The sequence below is a fragment of the Macaca mulatta genome, chromosome 6 (genome assembly GCF_049350105.2).
Source record: "Macaca mulatta isolate MMU2019108-1 chromosome 6, T2T-MMU8v2.0, whole genome shotgun sequence".
In the NCBI taxonomy this organism is placed as follows: domain Eukaryota; kingdom Metazoa; phylum Chordata; class Mammalia; order Primates; family Cercopithecidae; genus Macaca; species Macaca mulatta.
Genome location: NC_133411.1, coordinates 148,347,568 through 148,369,369, shown reverse-complemented (window position 1 = coordinate 148,369,369; position 21,802 = coordinate 148,347,568). Strand labels below are relative to the sequence as shown.

The 21,802-nt window shown below is 49.7% G+C and overlaps 1 protein-coding gene and 2 pseudogenes across 5 annotated transcripts; 1 reads left to right on the top strand and 2 right to left on the bottom strand.

Moving 5' to 3' along the window:
- Window positions 1-589: 589 nt before the first annotated feature.
- On the bottom strand, window positions 590-1,309 carry LOC106998949 (nuclear receptor coactivator 4 pseudogene; annotated as a pseudogene).
- Window positions 1,060-13,003, bottom strand: LOC114679043 (cancer-related nucleoside-triphosphatase pseudogene; annotated as a pseudogene).
- Window positions 12,974-20,991, top strand: STING1 (stimulator of interferon response cGAMP interactor 1). Of its 5 annotated transcripts, none has more exons than XM_015141010.3 (8): window positions 12,974-13,353; window positions 13,598-13,690; window positions 14,196-14,422; window positions 14,553-14,736; window positions 15,000-15,108; window positions 17,668-17,906; window positions 18,670-18,856; window positions 20,065-20,991. In XM_015141010.3, the coding sequence occupies exons 3-8, from the start codon at window positions 14,196-14,198 to the stop codon at window positions 20,256-20,258; spliced, it is 1,140 nt and encodes a 379-aa protein (XP_014996496.2). In that variant the 5' UTR covers window positions 12,974-13,353; window positions 13,598-13,690; the 3' UTR covers window positions 20,259-20,991. The 5 variants fall into 5 exon arrangements, with proteins under 5 accessions (XP_014996496.2, XP_077793215.1, XP_077793216.1 ...); XM_077937089.1 differs by having other exon boundaries at window positions 13,004-13,353; window positions 17,668-17,942; window positions 18,644-18,856; XM_028850089.2 differs by having other exon boundaries at window positions 13,014-13,353; window positions 13,598-13,826.
- The last annotated feature ends 811 nt before the right edge of the window (window positions 20,992-21,802 follow it).

The window sequence follows — 21,802 nt, the reverse complement described above, 5'->3', positions numbered from 1 at the left end:
CAAATACCTAAATATAAGAGCTAGAACTATTTACACTCTTAGAAAAAGACATAGGCATAAATATTTGTGACCTTGCTTAGGCAAGAGTTTCTTAGATATGGTACCAAAAGGAAAAGTAACAAAAGAAAAGGTAGGCCGGGCACAGTGGCTCATGCCTGTAATCCCAGCATTTGGGGAGGTAGAGGCAGGGGGATCACCTGATGTCGCGAGTTCAAGACCAGCCTGATTAACATGGAGAAACCCTGTCTCTACTAAAAATACAAAATTAGCCAGGCATGGTGGCACATGCCTATAATCCCAGCTACTCGGGAGGCTGAGCCAGGAGAATACCCGGGAGGCGGAGCTTGCAGTGAGCCGAGATCGTGCCATTGCACTTCAGCCTGGGCAACAAGAGAGAAACTCCTTTTTTTTTTTTTTTTTTTTTGAGACGGAGTCTCGCTCTGTCGCCCAGGCTGGAGTGCAGTGGCACGATCTCGGCTCACTGCAAGCTCCGCCTCCCGGGTTCACGCCATTCTCCTGCCTCAGCCTCCCGAGTAGCTGGGACTACAGGCGCCCACCACCTCGCCCGGCTAATTTTTTTGTATTTTTTTTAGTAGAGACGGGGTTTCACCGTGTTAGCCAGGATGGTCTCGATCTCCTGACCTCGTGATCCACCCGTCTCGGCCTCCCAAAGTGCTGGGATTACAGGCTTGAGCCACCGCGCCCAGCCGAGAGGGACAGCTACAATACTGGAGGCTGACTTCTGCTCTGGCATTGGGATATAGCTTCCCTTCTCCAGGAAGGGCCCAATATTTGAGGAACCAGCGTGAGCCATCAGGTGCTCAGGAGTTTGAATGATTTTTAGAGACCCAAATGTGGTGATGGTCTGGCGCAGAGCAGTTGTGTCAGCTTCAAAGAGCAGGACAGTTGAATCTTTAGGCTTAAGGGTCAAACTGCCCAGTCTCTTCAGTCATGCAGAGACTGAATTGGCTGGGTCTTTGTTTTGGGTACACTCCAGTTGATGAGTAAGACAATTGAACTGGCCCAATAAGCAGTAGAGCTGCTGAGCCTGCTGTTGAAGTGTCTCCTTTTTAAGCTAATAGATGAGGTCCACCTGTTCATATAGCCACACCTCACGACTTCTAAGACATTCCAGGCAACAGCTTATGCAACTGTGAATCCGAGCTTTGACCACTCACAAGTTATCTTTAATTTGCTGTTCAGCCTGGAGAACTCCAATAGCAAGCTCCAAGTCCCTCCATGCATCACTACACCTCAAAACGGGTTCTTGATTACTGGAGCTGCCACTCTGGTCTTAGAAGGTATTCATTCTGCTCACTGCTCCAGGTCCGGGTGCCTCTCCAGATGATCCGAGGGGACCTTGGGTAGTCTGAGACACAGACCACACAAACCTAGGGCCCAAAGCAATTTTTTGTATTTTCAGTAGGGATGGGGTTTTGCCACATTGGCCGGGCTAGTCTCGAACTCCTGGCTTCAAGTGATCTGCTGGCCTTGGCCTCCCAAAGTGCTGGGATTACAGGCATGAGCCACTGCTCCCGGACTAAATTTTTTTTTGTTTGTTTGTAACCATTAGATTCATTTTTATATTTATTAAGCAATAAGGAAACAAACAGTAAGAGTTGGGGGAGATAACCTAAAAAGGTTTTCTTTAGGAATAATTTTTTTAAAAAATCAAATAACTGTTATTATTTTAAGTTGCATGAGACTGAAGCTGCACCTGGAGAGGAATTTCATTTTCATGACCTGCAAAATTGATTAGGCAATGAACTATTTTTCCCCCATCCCTGTGAACACATTTATAAACTTCAGTGGGGGCAAATTCCATCCAATACTTTGAAAACCATTTCTCATCTCATAATTTACCCAAATCATGTGCACGACTGCAAGAGGAAATAAACAGAAATCTTTAAGCATACATAAGCCACAATGTATTATTAATCCTGTACAGACAATCCAGCATTAAGACTAATTTGATCTTTTAAACATTTTATGGAAAACATTTGACATTTTCACTAGAAAAGCCCACAAGCTTTCATAACCCCAGAGGCATACAGCCTCAACAGGCAGGACTCCATCGGGGTCTTCTTGAACTGGGCACTCCTTCACGGGTAGAAAAGCAGTGAAGACATGTGCGTCTTTCTTCACTTCCTGTCTTCACTTCCTGCTTCTCTGCACACACATCACAATATCTGGCAGAAGGTGGTTTTTGTCTTCCTTAGAGACATTAAATACCTTCACGTCATTTCTGTTTCTGATTTCTTCTACAAGGGCCAGTGGCTTTCCTTTAGGGACTAGGATTGTGCCAGTGATTATAGTCCCTGGGGTAGATAGCATCTCACAAACAGCTGGCATGAAAGTCTGACTAAACAGTTTCATTTTCCTGCTCTCATCAATGACGTACACTCTTTGCCCTGGGCCACTGCTGGAATCTGCATTCCTCAAGACGGGAGCGCCAACTGCTCAAAATAAGTCAGGTTAACCACATAATGCCCAACTTAGCATCCACATTTTCCAGATGGAGGCTCTAACCCAACTCTGAATAAAGGCCCGTGGATGCCGGACAACATGATGACATCAAATCCTATTCTTCTTCTTCCCTGTCTGACTTCCTCTCTATAAAATGCACTGGGGTCGTGGTCAGGGTTGCAGTTGGGTTGGGGTTGCAATTCAGGTCAGGTCCAGGTTAGGGTCCTGATTCAGGCCCTGCTCACCCTGTACCATAGGCCCCCAGCAATTTATTTCATTTATTTATTTATTTATTCATGTATGTATGTTTGTATTTATTTATTTTGTGATGGAGTCTCACTCTGTCACCCAGGCTGGAGTGCAGTGGCATGACCTCGGCTCACTGCAACTTCCACCTCCCAGATTCAAGCGATTCTCCTGCCTCAGCCTCCTGGGTGGTTGGGATTACAGGCATGCATCACCACACCTGGCTAATTTTTAGTAGAGATAGGGTTTCGCCATGTTGGCCAGCCTGGTCTTGAACTCCTGACCTCAGGTGATCTGCCCACCTTGGCCTCCGAAAGTGCTGGGATTACAGGCGTGAACCACTGCACCCAGCCCCCAGTTTGTTTTTGTTTGTTTGTTTGTTTGTTTTTCTGAAATAGAGTCTTGCTCTGTCACCAGGTTGGAGTGCAGTGGCACCATCTCGGCTCACTGCAACCTCTGCCTCCTGGGTTCAAGCAATTCTTCTGCCTCAGTCTCTCAAGTAGCTGGGATTACAGGCACCCACCACCATGCCCAGCTAATTTTTGTATTTTTAGTAGAGACGGGGTTTCACCATGTTGGCCAGGATGGTCTCGATCTCCTGACTTCGTGATCCACCTGCGTTAGCCTCCCAAAGTTCTGGGATTATAGGCGAGAACCACCGAGCCTGGCCCAAAATTTTTTTAAATAAAAAAATAAGATATCACTTTATATACACTAGATGGCTAGAATTTAAAAGACAGAGAATAGCAAATATTCACTAGGATACAGAGAAACTGGAACCCTCACACATAACTAGTGGGAAAGCAAAATGGTGCAACCACTTGGAAAGCAGTCTGGCAGTTCTTCAAAAGTTCATTTATCTAGAGTTACCACAGGACCAAGCATCCCCTCTCCCAGGTACATACCCAAAAGAAATGAAAATGTATGTCCACACAAACACCTGGGCACCAATGATCATTGCAGCATTATTTATAATAGTCAAAAAGTGGAAATAACTCAAATGTCCTTAACTAATTAATGGTCAATAAAAGTGGTATATCAATGGAATATTATACACAATGGAATGTTTTTGGCAATAAAAAGGATAAAAAGAAATGAAGTACGATACATGCTACAACATAGGTAAACCTGTAAAACATGATGCTAAGGGCAGGGCGTAGTGGCTTAGGTCTGTAATCCCAGCACTTTGGGAGATCAAGAAGGGCGGATCACCTGAGGTCAGGAGTTCGAGATGAGCCTGGCCAACATTGTGAAACTCTGTCTCCACTAAAAATACAAAAAATTAGCTGGGCATGGTGACTCGTACCTGTAATCCCAGCTACTCAGGAGGCTGAGGGAGGAGAATCGCTTGAACCCAGGAGGTGGAGGTTGCAGTGAGCTGAGATTGCACCACTGCACTCCAGCCTGGGTGACGGAGCGAGACTCCATCTCAAAAACACACACATGAAAAACAGCCAAAAAACCGGAGATGCTAAGAAGTCGGACACAATCACATATTGCATGATTCCATTTATGTTGTGTCCAGTATAGGCAAATCTATAGATACAGAAAGCAGATTAGTGGTTGTCTGGGGATGAGGTAGGGGTATTGGTGGTTGGGGGTTGATGGCTATATTAGTCCATTCTCACACTACTATGAAGAAATACCCAAGACTGGGTAATTTGTAAAGGAAAGAGGTTTAACTGACTCACAGTTCTGCATGGCTTGGGTGGCCTCAGGAAACTTACAATCATGGCAGAAGGCAAAGGAGAAGCAGGCACCTTTTTCACAGGGCAGCAGTATGGAATGAGTGTAAGCAGGGAAAATGCCAGATGCTTGTAAAGCCATCAGATCTCATGAAACTCACTCATTATCATAAGAACAGCATAGTGGAAACCACCCCATCTTCCAATTACCTACACCTGGTCCCACCCTTGACATGTAGGGATTATGGGGATTACAATTCAAGATGAGATTTTGGGTGGGGATACAGTCAAACAATATCAATGGCTAAAGGTACAGGTTTCTTTTGGGCATGACAAAAATGTTCTAAAATTAACCGTGGTGATGGTTGCACAACTATGTGAATATACTTAAAACCATTGAATTGAATAGCATGCTTTAAGTTGGTGAGCTATATAATATATGACATATCTCAATAAAGCTATTATCAAAACGAATAAATAAGTCTGGGCGCAGTGGCTCACGCCTGTAATCCCAGCACTTTGGGAGGCTGAGGGGCGTGGATCACCTGAGGTGGGGAGTTCAAGACCAGCCTGACCGACGTGGAGAAACCCCATCTCTACTAAAAATACAAAATTAGCCGGGCATGGTGGTGCATGCCTGTAATCCCAGTTACTAGGGAGGCTGAGGCAGGAGAATTGCTTGAACTTGGGAGGCGGAGGTTGCAGTGAGCAGAGATCACACCATTGCACTCCAGCCTAGGCAACAAGAGCAAAACTCCATCTCAAAAATAAATAAATAAATAAATAAATGGTAGATCTCTGCACCCGGCTAGATACCTCCTTCCAACAAAATGTGGGTTCATTGTTCACCTCCTGAAGATGCACCAGCTCAGCCAGCCAGCTGTGCTTCCCTGCCTCCAATCATGCCATCATCTGGCCCCTCTTTCCTTGTCATGTCTACTAGGATAGCACCCTGTTTAGGGAAGACCATGACACAATAGTTAATTCCATGATGGGACAATAGAATTATAACAGAAGGGCAGTTGGAGTCAGACCCAGAAGCCACCCCTGGATTAGACATCAAATCTCTGTGTCTGCTGGAGAGGTGATTTGAGCCCAAGGTAGAAACCAAGGTGAGAGGGGCTGGCAACTCCAAGAGTTTGATTGTCAGTGGTGATAATGATGGTGATGGTGCTGGTGGTGGGTGATAAGAGTTAGCAATTACTGGCAGGATGCAGTGGCTCACACCTGTAATCCCAGCACTTTTCGAGGCTGAGGTGTGTGGATTGCTTGAGCTTAGGAGTTCTTTTTTTTTTTTTTTTTTTTTTTTTTTGAGACGGAGTCTCACGCTGTTGCCCAGGCTGGAGTGCAGTGGCGCGATCTCGGCTCACTGCAAGCTCCGCCTCCCGGGTTCCCGCCATTCTCCTGCCTCAGCCTCCTGAGTAGCTGGGACTACAGGCGCCCGCCACCGCGCCCGGCTAATTTTTTGTATTTTTAGTAGAGACGGGGTTTCACTGTGGTCTCGATCTCCTGACCTTGTGATCCGCTCGCCTCGGCCTCCCAAAGTGCTGGGATTACAGGCTTGAGCCACCGTGCCCAGCCGAGCTTAGGAGTTCTAAGCCAGCCTGGACAACATGGTGAAACCCCATCTCTACAAAAAAAAAAAAAAAAAAAAAAAAAACCCACAAAAATTAGCTAGGTGTCGTGGTACAAATCTATAGTCCCTGCTACTTGGGAGGCTGAGGTGGGAGGATCGCCTGAGTCTGGGAGGTTAAAGCTGCAATGAGCTGTGATTGTCATTGCACTCCAGCCTGGGAGACAGACCCTGTCTCAAAAACAAACAAACAAGCAAACAAAAACAAAAACAAAAAATGACTGGGCAAGGTGGCTCATACCTGTAATCCCAGCACTTTGGGAGGCCGAGATGGGTGTATCACTTGAGGTCAGGAGTTTGAGACCAGCCTGGCCAACATGGTGAAACCTCGTCTCTACTAAAAACACAAAACTTAGCCAGGTGAGGTGGCATGTGTCTGCAGTCCTAGCTACTCAGGAGGCTGAGGCAGGAGAATCATTTGATTCCGGGATGCGGAGGTTGCAGTGAGCTGAGATTGTACCACTACACTCTAGCCTGGGCAACAAAGTGAGACTCCATCTCAAAAAAAAAAAAAAAACAAAACCTTAACAATTACTGAGCATTTACAAGTCAGGTCTGCACATGCATTTATGCATTTTTTCTTTCCATTCTCAAAATAATTCTGTCAGATAAAAGATGTTGCTATCCCCATTTTAGGTATAAGGAAATTTGGGTTTAAAGAGGTTGCATATCCGGGCCAAGGTCACACAGCCAGGAGAAGCAGAGACCAGATTGGAAACCAGGTCTACTGTGATCAACTGATATTAAAATCCCCCCAATGTCCCTGTTCTGGCAGGATTAAGGGGCACTGAGGTTGTGTGGGCAAAAGAGTGGCTCCGTAGAGGCCAGAGGCCTCCCTACCCCATTCACACTCTGTCCAAGGCCCAGGGTCCCCTGAATGAAAGCATGGGGGCTTATTTCTCACCAGAAGCACTGATGATGAGTTTCAGGGAAGACTTGTGAGAGCTGTAACTCAGCTGGAAATAGAAATGAGAGCCAGCACTTCCAAGGTGTCTGGAGGGAAGAAGCAACTACCAGAGGAAGAAGCAGGCGTGGAGAGGCGTGTGGGAACTCAGCACCACCGGCCTGAGAGCTGCAGCCAATGAGCCAGGCAGCCTGGAACTTGGGCCTAACTTCCCTCCGTGGCCCTCAGCTTCCTCTTCGGAGGACCAGATGGTCAGTCTGGAAGAGTTGTGATGTCCCTGCCTGTCAATACAGCTGATGTGTGTCTGACTGCTGAGAACAATCCCATGCATGCAGCTGTTGTGACGCTTCCTAGGTACTGAGGCCCTGGCCACAGGCCACAATGGTCCCACCCACCCTCCAGTCCCATTCTTATACCACTGACTCTGTTATGAATCAAGTTGTGTCTCCAAAAAGATAATGCTGAAATCCTAACCTGTGGTAGTTGTGAATGTGACCTTACTTGGAACTTGGAAATAGGGCTTTTGCAGATGCAACTGAGTAAGGAGAGGGCATTAGGGTGGGTCCTAATCCAACGAGTGGTGCTTTTTTTTTTTTTTTTGGAGATGAAGTCTCATTCTGTCCCCCAGGCTGGAGTGTAGTGGTGCAATCTCAGCTCACTGCAATCTCCACCTTCTGGGCTCAAGTGATTCTCCTGCCTCAGCCTCCTGAGAAGCTGGGATTACAGGCGTTAGCCACCATGCCCAGGTAATTTTTTTTTTTTTTTTTTGAGATGGAGTTTTGCTGTTGTTGCTCAAGCTAGAGTTGCTCAAGCTGGTGTGATTGCAGTTCGCTGCAACCTCCGCCTCCTGGGTTCAAGTGATTCTCCTACCTCAGCCTCCCAAGAAGCTGGGATTACAGGCGCCTGCCACCATACCCAGTTAATTTTTTGTATTTTTAGCAGAGATGGGGTTTCACCACGTCGGCCAGGCTGGTCTCGAACTCCTGACCTCAGGTGATCCATTTACCTCTGCCTCCCAAAGTGCCAGGATTACAGGCATGAGCCACTGTGCCTGGCCTTTTTTTTTTTTCCTTTTTTTTCTTTCTTTCTTTCTTTTTTTTTTTTTTAGAGATGGGGTCTCCCTATGTTGCCCAGGCAATCCTCCTGCCTCAGCCTCCCAAAGCACTAGGATTACAGGCATGGGCCACTGTACCTTGCCTGGTGTCTTCATAAGAAGAAAGGACATGTGAAGACAGAGACACACAGAAGGGAGAATGTCATGTGACGAAGTAGGCAGAGATTGGGTCCAGGCACACCTGGGAATACCAGAAGGTAGAAGTGGCAAGGAGAGATCCTTCTCTAGAACAGGGGTCCCCAGTCCCTGGGCCTTGGACCAATACTGGTCTGTGGCCTGTTAGGAACCGGGCTGCAGTGGGTGAGCGAGCATTACAGCCTGAGTTCTGCCTCCTGTCAGATCAGTGGTGGCATTAGATTCTCATAGGACCACAAACTATTGTGAATTGCACATGCAAATTGCACATGCGAGGGATCTAGGTTGCGTGCTCCTTAGGAAAATCTAACTAATGTTCGGATGTGAGGTGGAACAGTTTCATCCTGAAATCATCCCCCTACCCATCCATGGAAAAATTGTCTTCCAAGAAACCGGTCCCTGGTGCCAAAAAGATTAGGGACTGCTACTCTAGAGATTTCAGAGGAAGTGTGGCCCTACCAACACCTTAATTTTGGACTTCTAGCCTCTGGAACTATGAGAGAATAAACATCTGTTGTTTTTAGCCACGAAATTTGTGATACTTTGTTATGGCAGTTCTTGGAAACTAACATAAGCATGTTGAAGGCAACATGCTTACATGCCCCAGCCACACCAGCCATTGCTCTGTTCCTCCACCGGCCTGGCTCCTTCCTACTCCAGGGCCTTTGTGTGTGCTGCTCCCTTCAGAACGTTGCATACCCACCCACCCCCCATCACTCCCATCCTCCTCCCAAACTCAGCATAAATGGCCGCCTTCAGGGAAATTTGACCCTGGGTATTCCAACTTCTGCACACAGCAATAGGCTGAGTGCATTCCTCGTAGCCCTGCCACATCTGTAGTTAACTACTTACTCATACAGTTGTGTTCTGCCCATTCCCCTGTCCAACTGTAGATGCCATGACAATGAGTACTGACCTGGCACGTGCACCAGCAGTCCTATCCCATGCAGAGCACAGTACACACAGGGATAAACTGCATGGATAAAGGGTGTGCAGAAATCCTGGCCTGGCATTGGAAGGCTCAGGCGGCACGGGGCCTCTGCTCCCTTCGCAGACTGCACTCCCTCCCCTACCTTATAAGACCTTTCTCTCCAGTCAGGCCAGGCTAGGCTGGCCTCCTGGCTTCCCTGGCCCCCATCATTCCCACTCTTTTTGGCCAAGCCACAGCTTACTTTGTCTGCATGACCTGGCCTCAATGCCTTCTGAGCCTGCAAGGCCTGCATTAGAGCAGATTCAGATTCAGGGAAATGAGCCCAGAGTAGCAGGTAGGGGAGGGAGAGGGGACAGAAGGAAGTGGAAGGAGGTGGTTTTTTTTTTTTTTTGGTAGAGACAGGGTCTCCCTATGTTGCCCATGCTGGCCTCGGACTCCTGGGCTCAAGTGATCCTCCCACCTCAGCCTCCCAAAGTGCTGGGATTACAGGCGTGATCCATAACGCCTGACCGGAAGGAGGTCTTAAGACTGAGACAATGTTGGAATTCTCTCTCTCTCTCTCTTTCTCTCTGTCTCTCTCTCTCTTTTGAGACTAGGTTTTGCTCTGTTGCCCAGGCTGGAGTGCAGTGGTGTGATCATAGCTCACTGCAGCCTTTAACTCCTTGGGCTCAAGCGATCCTATTGCCTTGAGCTCCCAAAGCACTGGGATTACAGGCGTGAGCCACCGTGCCCAGCTGGATTTTCTTTCTTTACGGCATATTTTAAACATTAAACAGGCCAGGCGCAGTGGCTCATGCCTGTAATCCCAGCACTTTGGGAGGCCAAGGCAGGAGGATCATGAGGTCAGGAGATCAAGACCATCCTGGCCAACATGGTGAAACCCCGTCTCTACTGAAAATACAAAAATTAGCTGGGCATGGTGGCACATGCCTGTAATCCCAGCTACTCTGGAGGCTGAGGCAGGAGAATTGCTTGAACCAGGGAGTCAGAGGTTGCAGTGAGCCAGGTTCGCGCCACTGCGCTCCAACCTGGCGACAGAGACAGACTCTGTCTCAAAAATAAATAAATAAATAAATAAATAAACAAACAAACATTAAACAAATGATACATGTTCAATGTAAGGAAAAGAAATCTTAGAAAACACAATGAGCAAAAAAGGGCAATAGAATAAAAATCACCCATATTCCAACTGCACAGAGGAACCTTTGTTAGTACTTTGTCATATATTCTCCTGGGTCTTTTTTTTTTTTTTCCTGAGACAGAGTCTCGCTCTGTCACCCCGGCTGGAGTGCAGTGGCACAATCTTGGCTCACTGCAACCTCCGCTTCTCAGGTTCAAGTGATTCTCCTGACTCAGCCTCCCAAAGATGGCCTCGATCTCCTGACCTCATGATCTGCCTGCCTCGGCCTCCCAAAGTGCTGGGATTACAGGCGTGAGCCACTCCCTGGCCTTCTCCTAGGTCTTTATGTGAGCCTATTGTAGGTTAGAGAAAGTGTCCTGCACTCTTAGGACATGATTTTGAAAAACCAGACTTTCCAGGAAGGCTCATTGCTCCTCTGAGGCCAGGGCATCTATGAATGTGTGTCTTCCCGTGCCTAGTCATGATGTGGGGAAGGGTCCAGGGCAAGGACCCTCTGACCTGTATAGGAATGAACTATTGCTGCTCTGCAGGTGCCATTCTAGCCTCATTCTCCAGGCCTGCCCCGTTTTTGAAGCAGCTTACTGTAGCCAGAGACAATTCCCACCCCAAGGGAACTAAAAGCTTGCATCAAGGCCAAGGAAAAATTCCCCCTCTGCCCTGTGAAGGCTTGCTGAAAATCACTGACAAGAGGCAGGTTAATGGGAGGAAAAATATACAAATTTATTTGATCAGAGTTTTATGTGTCACAGAGGCCTTCAGAATGAAGACCTAAAGACAGAGGGCAAATTGTCTATTTTTATGTTTAGGTTCATCAAAGTATGGACACCCTTGTTGAAATATAATTGGACAGAAAGGGTATGTGCTAATGCTAATAGAATGAGTGGGGAAACCCAGCCACACCCGTCTGTCTAGATTCTTCTTGGCCTCTCTGAGCATGTGTTCCTTCTTTCTGAGTGTGGGGCAGGCCCCTCTCTGGAATGGGGGTTTTATAATTTATGCTCAAACAATGTAGTTCAGACTTTCCCTTCCCTTCCCTTCCTTCCTTTCTCTTGCTCTCTTTTTCTTTCTTTCTTCTTCTTTTTTTTTTTTGAGATGGAGTTTCGCTCTTGTTGCCCAGGCTGGAATGCAGTGGCACGATCTCGGCTCACTGCAACCTCTGCTCCCGGGTTCAAGTGATTCTCCTGCCTCAGCCTCCCAAGTAGCTGGGATTACAGGCGTGCACCATCACGCCCAGCTAATTTTTTGTATTTTTAGTAGAGATGGGGTTTCTCCATGTTGGTCAGGCTGGTCTCGAACTGCTGACCTCAGGTGATCCGCCTGCCTTGGCCTCCCAAATTGCTGGGATTATAAGAGTGAGCCACTGCACCCGGACTTTATTTATTTATTTTTTTTAAGATGGAGTTTTGCTCTTGTTGCCCAGGCTGGAGTGCAGTGGCACGATCTCGGCTCACCGCAAGCTCCGCCTCCCAGGTTCAAGCGATTCTCTTGCCTCAGCCTCTGGAGTAACTGGAATTATAGGTGCCCACCACCATGCCCAGCGAATTTTTTGTATTTTTAGTAGAGATGGGGTTTCACTATGTTGGCCAGGCGGGTCTCGAACTCCTGACCTCAAGTGATCCATTTGCTTCGGCCTCCCAAAGTGCTGGGATTACAAGGGTGAGCCATTGCCCCTGGCCTTTTTTTTTTTTTTTTTTTGAGATAGGGTCTCACTCTGTCACTCAGGCTGGAGTGCAGTGGCGCCATCACAGCTCACTGCAACCTCTACTACCTCCAGGGGTCAAGTGATGCTCCCACCTCAGCCTCCCAAGTAGCTGGGACTATAGGCGTGTGCCACCATGCCTGGCTAATTTTTTTTTTTTTTTTTTTTTTTTTTTAGAGATGGGATCTCCCTATGTTGCTTAGGCTGGCCTCAAACTTCTGGGCTCAAGTGATCCTCCTGCCTTGGCCTCCACTCACCTGGAGTGGATGTGGCGCAGCTCCTCGGCCAGGCTGCAGACCCCATTTAACAGCTGTCCCAGTTGCAGGGAGGCTAGGTGGAGCACCAGGCACTGAAGAATGTGCTCTGGTGGCTCTTCTAGCCACCAGTGCTGGGATTACTGGCATGAAATCAAGGCCAGAGCAAGTTGGGCTTTGGAGCAAGCCACCAGGCTTCAAGTCCCCACTCTCAATTACTTAGGTCAGTTATTTCACCTCCCTGAGCCTTGGATTATCCATCTATAAAATGGGGCTAGAATTATACCTACCTGACAGGGTGGCTGGTGAAATGATATACAAGTGAAGTGATATATGCAACACTTGGCATAATGTCTGGAACAAGGTAAACACATTATTATTATTACTATTATTATTATTAATTATTATTATTAGGTTGATGCATGGGATTTTATAACCTACACTCAAACAATGTAGGTTAGATCATTTTTCTTTTCTCTTCTTTTGAGATAGTTTCACTCTTGTTGCCTAAGCTGGAGTGCAATGGCCTAATCTCCGCTCACTGCAACTTCTGCCTCTCAGGTTCCAATGATTCTCCTGCCTCAGCCTCCCAAGTAGCTGAGATTACAAGCGCCCACCACCACGCCCAGCTAATTTTTGCTTTTAGTAGAGATGGGGTTTCACCATGTTGGTCAGGCTAGTCTCGAACCCCTGACCTCAAGTGATCCACACATCTCAGCCTCCCAAAGAGCTGGAATTACAGGCATGAGTCACTGTGCCAGGCCCGCAATTACTTTTGCACTTACCTAATATCATCCCCACAACCAGAAGCAGCAGGCTCTCTTGGAGAAGTCACAGGCGTGGCCGTTTCCTGCAAAGAGCCAAACCCCCATTCCTCTGTGCCCCTCCTCTCCCACCAAGCGCTTTATAAAAAAAGCTCTTGTTACCGGAAATAACTGCTCATTTTTCCACTCCTCCCTCCTAGGTCACACTTTTGAGAAAAAGAATCTGCATTCTGGGAACCAGAAGAAAAATATGAGACGGGAAGCATCGTGTGATGTGTGTGCTGCCTTTGGCTGAGCGTGTGGAGTCCTGCTCAGTGTTGGGCACAGTGTGTTTGATCGTGGTGGCTTGAGGGGAACCTGGTGTTCAGAGCTGTGACTGTGGTGAGTGTTTCTAAACATGCTTGGTTTGGGGGTAGCATAGGGCAATGGAACGGAGTCTTTCTCAAACCTCACCCCTGACCCCAGGACTCAGGTCCAGCTCATCAGGGCTTTGAGGGAAGGGTCCTACCTCTCCCCAGGAAGAGGAAATACCCTCCTTCCCAGCACCACTAAAGCTGTGGTTTGGAGAGACGCCAGGGCTAGAGTGTTGTGGAGAAATCAATCGTTGTTAACGTCTCATTTTCAGGCTGCACTCAGAGAAGCTGCCCTTGGCTGCTGGTAGCGCCGGGCCTTCTCTCCTCGTCATCATCCAGAGCAGCCTGTGTCTGGGAGGCAGACGGTAGGCTCAAGATCAGCCTGGCAGAATGCCAAGCCTAGGGCCCCTGGCACCCAGAGGCGAGGGGGTGCCTGCTGGTTGCCCTATCCCCACTCCCTGAGCTCTGTTTTCCACTTTATTGACTAAGGTCCTCCCTGGGGTGAGTTCCGGGGACAGGGGAACCCAGGTCCCCAAGGGTTCTTGGTTGGGTAGGGCTGCACAGGACAGCTTCAAGTCTGGGTCTGGGGTAGTTGCTGCCTTCTTTCTTCACCACACCTGTGGTCTCCCTGGGGCTTGGTGGGGCATGTGTGTGTAGGACCTGCTCTGTTTTCAGCAAACATCGCAGAGACAGGAGCTTTGGGGTGACTAAGTCCCAGCCTGTCTCCTAGAGGTGTCTCTAAGAGCAGCCTTTGGGAGTGGCTGGGCACCAGGGAAAGGGGAACTGGGAGGAAATGCCCAGCCAGAGCCTCAGTCCCAGAAGGGCAGGCGGGCAAGGGGAGAATGATCATGCATTTCTTGGTGCCCACAGATGACCCGCTCCAGTCTGCATCCATCCATCCCGTGTCCCAGGGGTCACGGGGCCCAGAAGGCAGCCTTGGTTCTGCTGACTGCCTGCCTGGGGACCCTTTGGGGGCTAGGAGAGTCACCAGAGCACATTCTCCGGTGCCTGGTGCTCCACCTAGCCTCCCTGCAGCTGGGACAGCTGTTAAATGGGGTCTGCAGCCTGGCTGAGGAGCTGCGCCACATCCACTCCAGGTGACTCACTGCAGTACCCACGGTGACAGGGTTTCCAACATGTGTCACGCCCTTGATGCCTAGCCCTGCCCCTCCTTGAACCTCTCTGGCTGAGCTGGGCTGGGGGCTGGGGCCTGGCTGTCACCCATAGGTACCGGGACAGCTACTGGAGGACTGTGCGGGCCTGCCTGGGCTGCCCATTCCACCGTGGGACCCTGTTGCTGCTGTCCGGCTATTTCTACTATTCCCTTCCAAATGCGGTCGGCCTGCCCTTCACTTGGATGCTTGCCCTCCTGGGCCTTTCGCAGGCACTGAACATCCTCTTGGGCCTCAAGGTATGACACAGGGGGAGGTAGAAGCTCTGGCCAAGTGGAGGCTGTGGCTGGTGTGACCTGCCCTGAGTTGAATACTGGAAGTGGAACTGGTTTAAAGGTTGGAGTCCATGGAGTAGAACGTATAATGTCCTGGAACAGTGGGTTTGACAATGGCAAAGGAGGGATCAAGTCAGGAGCAGGTTGGGAAGCCTTGGAGGAGGAGGAGGAGGAGTTCACTGGGTGTCCTTGATGGAGGCCCCCCATCCCCATCCCGCTGTCCACAGGGCCTGACCCCAGCTGAGATCTCTGCAGTCTGTGAAAAAGGGAATTTCAACGTGGCCCATGGGCTGGCATGGTCATATTACATTGGATATCTGCGGCTGATCCTGCCAGGTGGGCCATCCTCTCTGCCCCCATTTCTAGATCTAACAAAATAGACACTAAGACACACAGCCTCTTGTGTTTCTTAACACACAGAACTCACTATACTTTACAAAGCGTTTTCATGTCTACGAAATCCTTTAATCCCAAGGCATGAAGGATGTCACTATGATGCCTGGTTTGCAGAAAGGAATATGGGGCTTAGAGCCATTAAGTGACTTACCCAAGGTCACTCGTGAATTCTTTTTTTTTTGAGAAGGAATCTCGCTCTGTCACCCAGCCTAGAGTGCAGTGGTACCATCTCGGCTCACTGCAACCTCCTCCTCCCAGGTTCAAGTGATTCTCCTGGCTCAGGCTCCCGAGTAGCTGGGATTACAGGCACCTGCCACCAAGCCTGGCTAATTTTTGTATTTTTAGTAGATAGTAGAGACAGGGTTTCACCGTATTGGCCAGGCCGGTCTCGAACTCCTGACCTCAAGTGATCTGCCTGCCTCAGCCTCCCAAAGTGTAGGATTACAGGCATGAGCCACCACGCCCAGCCGTAAATTATTTCAATAAATATTTACTGCATGTTGTGTGCTCTCATGTACATTTTCTTTTATTTTTTTTTTTTTGAGACGGAGTCTCGCTCTGTCACCTAGGCTGGAGTGCAGTGGCTCGATCTCAGCTCACTGCAAGCTCCGCCTCCCGGGTTTACACCATTCTCCTGCCTCAGCCTCCCGAGTAGCTGGGACTACAGACACCCACCACCTCACCCGGCTACTTTTTTTGTATTTTTTAGTAGAGACGGGGTTTCACCGTGTTAGCCAGGATGGTCTCAATCTCCTGACCTCGTGATCCGCCCGTCTTGGCCTCCCAAAGTGCTGGGATCACAGGCTTGAGCCACCGCGCCCGGCCTCATGTGCATTTTCTAATTCACACCCTGTGAGGAAGGAATAATCATTCCTGTTTTGTTTATTTATTTTTTAAAATAAGAGGGTTTTGCTGTGTTACCCAGCCTGGTCTCAACTCCTGGGCTCAAGCAATCCTCTTGCCTTGGCCTGCCAAAGTGCGGAGGTAACAAGCAGGAGTCACCATGCCCATCACTATTTTAGATTTTTTTTTTTTTTTTTGAGACGAAGTCTCACTGTGTTGCCCAGGCTGAAGTGCAGTGGCACAATCTTGGCTCACTGCAACCTGTGCCTCCTGGGTTCAAGTCTTTCTCCTGCCTCAGCCTCCTACGTAGCTGGAATTACAGGTGCCCGCCACCACGCCTGGCTAATTTTTTTGTATTTTTAGTAGAGATGGGGTTTCACCATGTTGCCCAGGCTGGTCTTGAATTCCTGACCTCAAGTAAACCACCCACGTCGGCTTCCCAGAGTGCTAAGATTACAGACATGAGCCACCGCACCGGCCTTAGATTTTTTTTTTTTTTTTTTTTAGATGGAGTTTCACTCTTTTGCCCAGACGGGAGTGAAGTGGCACAATCTGGGCTCACTGCAACTTCTGCTTCCCAGGTTCCAGTGATTCTCCTGCCTCAGCCTCCCAAGTAGCTGGGATTTTAGGGGCCCACCACCATGCCCACCTAATTTTTGTATTTTCAGTACAGACGGGTTTCACCATGTTGGGTAGGCCAGTCTCAAACTCCTGACCTCAGGTGATCCACCCGCCTTGGCCTCCCAAAGTGCTAGAATTATAGGCGTGAGCCGCTGTGCCCAGCGTTTTTTTTTTTTTTTAAGTGCAGTTCTGAGAGATCAAGTGATTTATCCGACATCACATAGCTTAGAGAGAGGAGGAGAAAGGATTTGAACCCAGGTTTGTCCAGAGCCTGGACCCTAGACCACTTCACTGTGGAGCCTCTTTTTTTTTTTTTTTTTTTTTTTTTTTTGAGATGAAGTCTCTTTCTGTTGCCCAGAGTGGAGTACAGTGGTGACAAGATCTTGGCTCACTGCAACCTCTGCCTCCCAGTTTCAAGTGATTCTCCTGCCTCAGCCTCCTGAATAGCTAAGATCACAGGCACGTGCCACCGTGCCTGGCTAATTTTTGTATTTTTAGTAGAGACATGGTTTCACCATGTTGCCCAGGCTGGTGTCGAACTCCTGACCTCAAATGATCCACCTGCCTCAGCCTCCCAAAGTGCTGGGATTACAGGTGTGAGCCACTGTGCCTGGCCTAAGCCTGTGTGTTTTATTCCTCTGACTTGCAGGCTAAAGCTGCAGCTCTTCCATATCTCATTGCTATCTCCTAGGGCTTCTGCTAGGAGACTGATCTGGGTACAGGAGAATGCTGGAAATGTCACTTCCCAGGGCTGTGCCTGCCTCTCAGCCCTGAAAGCCATGGTGGAAAGGGGCGGGGCTGACATAGACATCTGAGGAAAGAAGTGAGGGAGGGCAAAGGGCAGTGCAGTAAGAGAAGGGGTGGGGAGGGCTTTTGGAGGCGCTGCCCCTCCTGGCCTCCTGTATAATGAGGGTGCACTGGACTCTCCATTCTCTGGCACCTACATACTGCAGGGGCCAATGACCTGGGTCTCACTCCTGAATTAGGTGGGAGATAGGGTTAGCAGGAATGACTTCTTGGGCTTCCCTGCCTCAGGACTCCAGGCCCGGATTCAAACTTACAATCAGCATTACAACAACCTGCTACGGGGTGCAGTGAGCCAGCGGCTGTATATCCTCCTCCCGTTGGACTGTGGGGTGCCTGATAACCTGAGTATGGCTGATCCCAACATTCGCTTCCTGGATAAACTGCCCCAGCAGACCGCTGACCGTGCTGGCATCAAAGATAGGGTTTACAGCAACAGCATCTATGAGCTTCTGGAGAACGGGCAGCGGGTGAGTGTGCAGGGGAGTGGGGGTCTCTGGGAAGAGGTCAGGACCCCAGAACCCTGGGCCCTAGCCAAGCGCTGATGAAAATTCACTGCCCTTCTCTGAGCTGTAGTGTCCCTAGCTGGTCCCAGGTCTGGGCAGGATTCAGCACTGAATGATAATGATAAGTAACATTTATTGAGCACTTACTACATGCTGGATGCTATTCTGGGTGTGTCATCTGATCACCTCATTGAAATCTCACCACCACCCTATGGGGTAGGGACTGTTAGCATCCCCACTTTACAGAGGAGGACACTGAGGCTCAGAGACACCATTGGAAAGTAGACGATTTCAACTTGACTATACCATGCTCTTGACCATAAAGCTGCCCCAGACGAAGCCTGTGAGAACATCTGAAGGATTTCATGTGGGTGCAGGGGAACCCAGATCAGAGTTGAACCCCAGAGCCCAGCCCCAGACCTGATTCCTAGCTGGAGCAGTTGACAGCCTTGCTCTGCAGGTCTTGCCCTAGGATCTTAGGAGAAGGATCTGTGAAGGGTAAATTTAGCCCGGCCCTGTCCCTGATTTCAGAGTTGGGTATCAGAGGCAAAGGCAGGCCAGACAGCATAGACCCCATTAGGGTGGCCACCTCCCAGGACTCTATCATTACAGGCTGAGGGAGTGGGGCCTCAGCCTGTGGTACTGGGGGCCACAGCCTAGACTGGATCCTCCATTCTCCATCCGCCTGGTCCCTGGCTTAGTCTGGTCTTCCTCTTACCTCCTCTAGGCAGGCACCTGTGTCCTGGAGTACGCCACCCCCTTGCAGACTTTGTTTGCCATGTCACAATATGGTCAAGCTGGATTTAGCCGGGAGGATCGGCTTGAGCAGGTCAAACTCTTCTGCCGGACACTGGAGGACATCCTGGCAGATAACCCTGAGTCTCAGAACAACTGCCGCCTCATTGTCTACTCGGGTGAGGAGTTGATAGGGTGAGAGGTTGATAGGCTGGAGGGCAAGAGGAGTCAGGGGTCCCAGGGTCTCCCAAAGAGTCAGAAGGGGCTACAGCAGCACCATGCCCTGGGCCTGCCCTTCCTTCCCTGGGAGAAGCCCCCCTCTTCCCAGCACACCAGATTGCTTTTTTAGGTCTTTGACTGTAGTCCCTCAGTGGAGCCTGAAGAGATGGGTTCTAGGGGCCCCTCACTTCATCTAGGATTCCAGAGGAAACAGAAGAGTCCCAGGCCAGTATGTACTGGGCACAGGAGATTGGGGCTGCAGCCTTGGCTCCACTACTCCCTCACTGTATGACCTCGGGCATGTTTCTGCTCCTCTCTGAACATCAGCTTCAGCTTCAGAAGTGAGAGGGTGGGGCCGGGCGCAGTGGCTCACGCCTGTAATCCCAGCACTTTGGGAGGCCGAGGCGGGCGGATCACGAGATCAGGAGATCGAGACCATCCTGGCTAACCCGGTGAAACCCTGTCTCTACCAAAAACACAAAAAATTAGCCGGGTGTTGTGGCGGGTGCCTGTAGTCCCAGTTACTCGGCAGGAGAATGGAGTGAACCCGGGAGGCAGAGGTTGCAGTGAGTTGAGATCGCACCACTGCACTCCAGCCTGGGCGACAGATAGAGGCTCTGTCTCAAAAAAAAAAAAAAAAAAAAAAAAAAAGAAGTGAAAGGGTGGAATTTCATTCTCTCTGAAATCACTTCTTTTTTTTTTTTTTTTTTTTTTTTTGAGACGGAGTCTCGCTCTGCTGTCTAGGCTGGAGTGAAGTGGCTCGATCTCGGGTCACGGCAACCTCCACCTCCCAGGTTGAAGCAATTCTCCTCCCTCAGCCTCCCAAGTAGCTGGGACTACAGGTGCCCGTCACCACGCCTGGCTAATTTTTGTATTTTTAGTAGAGACGGGATTTCACCATATTGGCCAGGCTGGTCTCGAACTCCTGACCTCGTGATCCACCTGCCTCAGCTTCCCAAAGTGCTGGGATTACAGGCATGAGCTGCTGCGCCCGGCCTGAAACCACTTCTAGCCTAGGATTGCATGAAACTCTAGTCCCAGTGGCTGGGGGGTGGGTAGGAAGAGGGGGTAGGGAGGGTTAGATGATCTTCTCAGCAAGTCCTCTAGGTGTGTTCGAGTGGGAATGTGTAAGATCCTCTCTCCACTCTCCCCCATTTCCCTGTTCCAGAACCTGCAGATGACAGCAGCTTCTCGCTGTCCCAAGAGGTTCTCCGGCACCTGCGGCAGGAGGAAAAGGAAGAGGTTACTGTGGGCAGCTTGAAGAACTCAGCGGTGCCCAGTACCTCCACAATGTCCCAAGAGCCTGAGCTCCTCATCAGCGGAATGGAAAAGCCCCTCCCTCTCCGCACGGATTTCTCCTGAGACCCAGGGTCACCCTGCCAGAGCCTCCAGTGGTCTCCAAGCCTCTGGACTGGGGGCTTTCTTCAGTGGCTGCATGTCCAGCAGAGCTATTTCCTTCCACAGGGGGCCTTGCAGGGAAGGCCCTGCAAGGGCCTTGACATCTTAAGATGAGTCCTGTCCCCTTGGGCCAGTCATTTCCCCTCTCTGAGCCTCGGTGTCTTCAACCTGTGAAATGGGATCATAATCACTGCCTTACCTCCCTCACGGTTGTTGTGAGGACTGAGTGTGTGGAAGTTTTTTGTAAACTCTGGATGCTAGGTACTTAGGGAATGTGCCAGGTGTCTTTCGTGGGGCCTTCCAGACCCACTCCCCAGCCTTCTGCCCTTCCTCTGCCTGGGGACGCCGAACTCTCTCGATGGTATCGACAGGCTCCCTTGCCCTTTGGCTCCTGGTCATGTTCCATTATTGGGGAGCCCCAGCAGGAGAATGGAGGAGAGGAGGAGACTGAGTTTGGGGTAATGAATCCCCTGGCTCCTGCCCTGCAGCATCAAGGTTGCTATGGACTCTCCTGCTGGGCAACTCTTGAGTAATCATGACTATCTCTAGGATTCTGGCATCACTTCCTTCCCTGGCCCCTTAAGCCTAGCTGTGTATCCACCCCACTCCGCCCCTGCCACCCCACTAGAGTACTCCCTCTCACTTGCGGTTTCCTTATACTCCACCCTTTTCCCTTTTTAAAGCACACCTCAGATTACCCAATGTGAGTGAGTCGTCTTTTTCCTGCTGGACTCTAACTGATATAACAGATGGGAATTACTGTCCCTGATGTCCAAACCTGCCTGCACATGCATGCCTCCCTGCACCCCTCCTTATCCTAGTACAGGGCAGCAGGGTGCTGGGTGTCATTTTCCATCTGGACAGAGCCTACTAGTCAGGCTGAGGGCACCTGTTCTTTCAGTGCCTTTCTCTTCAGTGAGAGGCTTGGGGAGCAGGGACCACAGGCTGGCCTGAGCCAGCACACAGATGATGCCACGAGGGTACACAGCTGTGTCCTGGGCAAGGGGCCACTCAAAGGAGCAGGTGACACTAACGATAGGTGCCAGATGAGAGAGCCTGCAAAGGGACAAGGGGAAAGAGTTTGTGTGATGAGATGGGACAGTCCCTGGAGGGCCTTGGACAGCACAGCCAACTGCCGTGCTGTACCTTCCGCCATCACGGTTACAACTGAGTCACCGATTCCACGCTGTGGTGGCGCAGTTACCCCCATCTGGGAGGGCAGGCAGCCTATCTCTGTTAGTTTCATTTGTCTCAGCAGGCTGGGCTCATTCCCTCCCTCCCACTTTTTTTTTTTTTTTTTCTTTTTTGAGATGGAGTTTCACTGTTGTCATTCAGGTTGGAGTGCAATGGCATGATCTTGGCTCACTACAACCTCTGCCTCCAGGGTTCAGGTGATTCTCCTGCCTCAGCCTCCCTAGTAGCTGGGTTTACAGACATGCACCACCATGCCCAGCTAATTTTGTATTTTTAGTAGAGACGGGGTTTCGCCAGGCTAGTCCTGAACTCCT